At 51.6% G+C, this 5901-nt stretch overlaps 3 protein-coding genes across 3 annotated transcripts; all 3 read right to left on the bottom strand.

Annotated features, from left to right (window-relative positions):
- Positions 1-474: 474 nt before the first annotated feature.
- Positions 475-1022, bottom strand: DACRYDRAFT_97138 (uncharacterized protein). The gene is made up of 2 exons (XM_040777426.1): positions 903-1022; positions 475-852 (listed from the first exon to the last, which is right to left on the bottom strand). The coding sequence occupies exons 1-2, from the start codon at positions 973-975 to the stop codon at positions 608-610; spliced, it is 318 nt and encodes a 105-aa protein (XP_040624156.1). The 5' UTR covers positions 976-1022; the 3' UTR covers positions 475-607.
- Positions 1023-3163: 2141 nt separating this feature from the next.
- Positions 3164-3936, bottom strand: DACRYDRAFT_119410 (acyl-CoA N-acyltransferase; the record flags this gene model as incomplete). Its single annotated transcript, XM_040770781.1, has 4 exons — positions 3164-3424; positions 3473-3576; positions 3631-3672; positions 3732-3936. The coding sequence occupies 4 exons, from the start codon at positions 3934-3936 to the stop codon at positions 3164-3166; spliced, it is 612 nt and encodes a 203-aa protein (XP_040624155.1).
- Positions 3937-4980: 1044 nt separating this feature from the next.
- Positions 4981-5400, bottom strand: DACRYDRAFT_43584 (uncharacterized protein; the record flags this gene model as incomplete). Its single annotated transcript, XM_040774540.1, has 1 exon — positions 4981-5400. A coding segment is annotated over one exon (420 nt), but the record flags the coding sequence as incomplete, so codon positions are not given.
- Positions 5401-5901: the final 501 nt, after the last annotated feature.

Raw genomic sequence — 5901 nt, 5'->3', positions numbered from 1 at the left:
AATAGAAATGGTTTTGTATTTTTATTTGGCTCTAACTTCTATTATTGAGAAAAATGAAATCTATAATACAATTATTATTTATTGCCTACTTGGCATGGATTCGACAAAAATGTCTCGGAGCCGAGATTGTAAAACTCCGATCTCAAAGACGAGACAACGGCAACGCTAACCCTTGATGTCTCTTCGACCGCCACTTTCAGAACTCTCTATGTTCCAGTCAGCCTAAGACCGACTAGAATCAAAAGCCTTCCAAAGAGGATGAGGCGAGCTCCCCTCGGTTTATGCGACATCTGTCTCGCGCTGCACGAGTCATCCAACCGCATCACCATCGCGCTCTCAACCGCCGAATCCACAACAAATCATAACACCGACATGTAGCAACAAGACATCGTTTATTGACAAAACAGGATTTGGGTCGGTGAGAAACGACTATTGGTACACAATTTCTGTAGCTGTTACGACAATAGGTAGATAGGTGGCTCTGAGTTGCGTGGATTTCTAGTGCTCATCAAGGTGGTAGTAGTGAGTCTTCCCGCCCTTAACTTTGTACTCTTCATCCTCATCCAGAGTGTAGGAGTGAGCCTTCTCGCGCTTGACCTTGTACTCCTCATCTTCGTCGAGTGTGTACGTGGCTCGGCTCCTCGCGCTTGGTCTTGAGGCTTTCGTCCGCATCTAGGGTGTACGAGTGGGCGGGTGGACTAGGAACCTCATCTCTCACCCCATAAGGCTCGTCCTTGTCGAGAGTGTACGAATGTCCCGGGGTAACTTCACGCTTTCGCATGTAGCTCTCTTCCTCATGGGACCAGTAGATATGCGTTAGCTCTTCATGCTCAAGGGGAGCGATCGTGCCATCTGTATAAACTAAGCACGATTTCTCTTTCCAAGGCGTCACATAGTCTTACCAGGAGTATCGACGGGGATCGCATTGATGCCGAGAGTGGCGAGGGCCAGGAGAGTTACGAGGATGAGCTGCATTGCCGTGAAGTCGAGAAAAATCGGATTGTAACCTGAGCGGCGACTTGGTCTGCTGAGGAAAGGGACAGCGGCGAAGTGACGGTTTATATAGGCGATGGTTGCAGTGTCAAAACCCCATGGAGTGTCTTCATCTTCAGAGTTCGAACGTTGAGGCATGGATACCAACAAGCTTCCAACTGTTTCTAAACGTCTCCCAACTTCGAGGGATGGTGGAACCGAACACCACATTTCCATTGCTCACCCGAACAGGAAGCCGAAATAGACGTCCAGTCATGCCCCAGGTGACCTTCTCTACCAGGCGATAGTGGGGAACAGTTAGTCGCTGGACTCAAACTCAGTTGGGGATAGCGAAAACGCACGTGCCATAGGTTGACTTTGATCCTGGTATGGTTGCTGACTGTACGTATCAGATAGTCACATTGGCATGAGTATCGTTATGTGGTAGCGAGCGAGATTATCCGTGCAACGTGACAAGCCGAAGGTGGAGGACTGGTGCGCGCTAGGGGGGATGATCGTGCGGTTGAAAGAGCAAGATGGATTTTACGCACGAGTCATACAAAAGGAAGTACCTCGTGAAGCATGTCGCATACTTGAAGTCGCTGCGCATCGGCGGGAAAACGTGGTATAAGAGGCCGTAACCGAACAGCTCCAACCGTCCCGAATCGGCACAACAGGTTCAGGAAAACCTTACGAAGAAACGGATCCATGCCTTACACAGAAGGGTCACGGACCTCCCCTCGAACTGCTCCAAAGCCAATTTCGACACCAGATCACTTTGGAAGATGACCAGCCTCATAACCGGTCCAATGCAGTTCCAAGCCTGAGCATGAAACGTAGTCACATTGGCGACCGACCTGACTCCCAGTCGTACTGTCCGAAGCCCCAGTCATACTGTCCAATTCAGGCAGGGCAGTATCGCAATATCATCGGATGTCATTCGGTCGGTGTGCCAATGTGATAGTAACATGCTTCGAAGGCTTCTGTGCGATGAATACAAGGGGATTGTTCCGGTTGCTAGGGAGGGAATTGCACCATCTATTTGGTCAGCCGAAGGCGATTTCGGATTATTCTAGCATACTCACCATTGTAGTCAGTAGTAAGAACCTAGCCTACGTAAGGGCCACTAGCGAGGTTCAGAGCAAGAGGTCGACAGATAAGATGATGACTGGATGACCTTGATTGTAACATGCCTCAGGCAAATCGAGAAAATCCCCCGACAGCAATACAGAGCTAATTAGGTGCGGAGATCTCCAAACTCGTTGTTGCCTGTTTTGTAGAGTGAGCAATTGCCAGCGGCATCGCGATACCCATAGACTCCCAATACTTCATCAGTGCAGATGAGTAGCCAGTCAGGAGATCATGGACAATGGACATGGATATGATGGATGATGCGTGGCCTGATTGGTTGTTGGATAGATTGAGTGGTCGGAATCAAGTTATGTCAATGTTAACGGCAATGAGAAGGACGGACTTGGGCGCAACGTACTATCCTATGCGGGGTCACTATATATAGCGTATCACAACCACCATCAACGACCGGCAACATGCAGATACTCCTCAAAACACACCCAAAGAGATGAAAGTTCTGACATCAACAATATCCACAACGGCGCACATTAAACCATTTTTATCATCTTCTGAGCTCGTTGGTATTACGCCCATGGCCACACCATCCACACCCGTTCAGCGCAACCCGTTCAATAACAACGTTCGCCAATACGCGTTGGACAACCAAGAGCCCGTGTGGACGAGATTGGAGACTATGGGGCAGATAACGGAGTTTCAGGATACGCTCCACTTTCCTTTTTACATATCGAACGATGATGGCGATCGAGTGGTTGGGATTGGCCTGCAGACGGACACGGTAGGGGAGAGGGTTGGGAGAGAGGCTGAGAGGAAGGTGTTGCGACAGGACAGGTATTAGTAGGCAGGCAGTACAGAGACTTAACGCTGAGTTTGGCGAGCCAGAGAAGGAAGACCCGCTCGCTGAAGAAGTTTGCAATGACGAGTGCGTCTCTCCTTCGTTCGACAACAGTTTTAAATGATTTGCGTCAGAATGAATGGACAAATATGCATGTCGACAAATCTTGCCGTCGTACCTTTTACCGCGAGATGTTGTACTCTCTGCTTCGACAGCTTTCATATTGCAGAGCGTACATTGTTCCATTTGACTTGAATGCAACCGCACCTACACATCCTCCTTGTGTACCGCATCATCAGGCGTTATTTCCCTCTCCATCAACCACGCCTCCTTAGGAGTAATCTTCCTATAATAGTCCTTCACCTCGCTGATGACCGTGAACCCTTCCCGCTCGTAGAATTTTCGTGCTTCCTCATTGGAGACTTGCACATGCACATACACAGACGAAATTTTGGGAGATTTATGCTTAGCAGCAGCGTGCAGAACGAGAGAGAGCATCTGGTGTCCTATTGTTAAGGATCGATATGCCTGCTCGGTTTCAGTCATGACAAGTGCTATGAGATTATACAGACGCACAGCAAGAACCGCCATTGTTGCTATATAGAGCTTGGCCGAGTCGGACCCGGGCATCTTTTCCAACCGACAGCATATGCATGCCACGGGGATGTCGGCGCAGTACACTATGCGCGATGTTTAGCCAGAACTAGACCAGTTAGGAGAACGACCTTGCGCACCTAATCGGTTGAACTCCTCCATATCTGCTGCCAGCGACTCATCTATGGCAGCCACAGCGTCATTGACCGTCCTTCTATTGCTCAGGAGATGAATGACGCACCATAAAACTTTGCCGAGTAAGATATGGGAAATACGACCTGATTTATGCGTTTTACGGTACCGATATTGCTCTTCGTGAGAGACGCGGAGGTGATATGTTGTGGGGGTGGCTTCTTCCAGTCCGGTTTGCGCTGTATGCGTTCGATAGGCACTGCATCGGCGACGGGGGTGAGGGAGACGTAAGCTGTGAGCGTGTCGGAGGTCATCATCGTTGTCCGCGTACGTGTTGAAGACGGATAATAGTTATTGGTCGCTGTCAAGGACAACTTTGGGAAGCACCGGGCGCAAGGGTAGTGGGGAGGCTACTAACGACCGGTTGCCTAAACTAGCCGCATGGCTTGACATATACCTAGCAACGTAATTCCATACGCAAACGCAGCGAATTTATAGTTCTAATTCGGACTAGTCATGCACGGGCGTCCTTTTCGTCTTGACCATGTCGTTTATCCAATAGTAACTCAAGTCAGAAACGCAGAATTACACCATTAACACCTGCGTTCTACATTGCCATGGCTACACTACACTTGCACCTCGTCCGCGGCGCGATTCGGTATGGAATCCTTTCTGGTGCACGCAAAGACGGGTGGGAGAGTTGTAAGTACTATACGACAACATCCCGGAACGGTTCTTATACCATATTTCACCCCGACCGTTCGTATAATGTCCGCGATACGGACCGGGAGCAGAGAAGAGCCGCGAAACAGACGAGTGGAAGATAAATAGGAGAAGAAATTGGCGCAACGAGGGTGCATGAGAAGAGATTGGGTTGGTGGGATGTTGTGAAAGCACTTGATGTCACATTCTGCAAGACGCTCCATCGATTAGAAGGCGCCACGAAGTCCTGCTGGCGCTGGGTTCGTTGCGTCCGGGTGGCCTACTCGGTGGATCACCATTGCACGGTCCAGAGAGCTGCTTGTGGGGGATATCATAGGCTGTGGGAGGGCGGCTTGAGGGAGTTGTAAACCCTGGGGGTAAGGTATTGCTGGATACCCCATGGGCGACGGTGGGGTGGGCGTCTTCTCTTCGACCTTCGGGGGTACACCTGGACGTCCCTTTGGGATTTCGACCTGCAGTTGTACCTGCTCACGTGGCGTTGGCGACCCATCTCCCTCTGCTGTTGGCTCGTCTTCATCATCTGACTGCTCCTCGGAAGATGCACCGTCAATAGCTCTGCCTGGTCCGCTCGCCGCAATTCCGTCGACCTCGGTGCGGCTCTTCGTTGTACCCAGTCCACCTCCGGAAGCGTTAGCCCCACAGTTCTTGGCCGCCATATGTCGCTTGGCAGCGTCCTTCCTCGCGAACGTCCTGTGACACACCTCGCACTCGTACGGGCGCTCATTGGTGTGCGTCCGCATGTGCCGCTTCAGGTCGTGTGACCTCGACGACGTGTATGGACATAGCCGACACGCATACGGCTTGCTCGTCGGACTTGCAGGCGCCATTGATGCACCTAGGGCTGCCTTCTCTGCTGTTGCGTACGGGTGATATCGTGATGATGGAGAAAGCCCCATTGTACTCGGCCGCGGATGATATGCGATTTCGGGCGACGTGTTTGAACCATGGGAATACGATGGACCCGCGATACCAGGATCCACAACCCCCGAGGGGTGGGGATGTGCCGACGTGTACAGCGGTGGTGGAGGCAGACTGGCAGGTGTATACACGGAATACGTGTAATTCTGCTCGAACACTGGCGATGGGTTTGGCGGTGACACGGACGGCGAGTGCGTGTCTACAGCGAACCCAGACGTTCCATGGGGGTATGCCTCGGTGCCAGCGGGGAGGTAAGAATGGTGCTGAGGGGAAGAAGGGTTAGTCGAATGTGGTGAGCGACGTTGGGAGCTGTATGGACCGTATGCTGACGCATTCGTATATGTTAGCGTCGGCACCGTTGACGGTCCAGCGATATTAGGATTGCCAGGATGGGCGCTTGATGGCCCATAGTGGGCGAATGGATGGTTGTACGAGTAATTATCTGGAGATGTCAGGGGCTGATAGGGGTGTCCTCCCCGATTTGCTGTCCCCGGCGGGCTCCAGGCAAACGGAGACGGGTCAGCCTCTCCTGTGTCGGCGGGATTTGGAGGAGACGGCAGCCCCGACATATGTTGCCTGTCGCTGCGGGTCAGTAAGCTAGCGTCTGTGGCAATACGAATGGGCGATGTCACTGACAA

This window comes from Dacryopinax primogenitus (assembly GCF_000292625.1).
Source record: "Dacryopinax primogenitus strain DJM-731 SS1 chromosome Unknown DACRYscaffold_23, whole genome shotgun sequence".
Taxonomy (NCBI): domain Eukaryota; kingdom Fungi; phylum Basidiomycota; class Dacrymycetes; order Dacrymycetales; family Dacrymycetaceae; genus Dacryopinax; species Dacryopinax primogenitus.
This window is presented reverse-complemented; position numbering and strand designations above follow the sequence as displayed.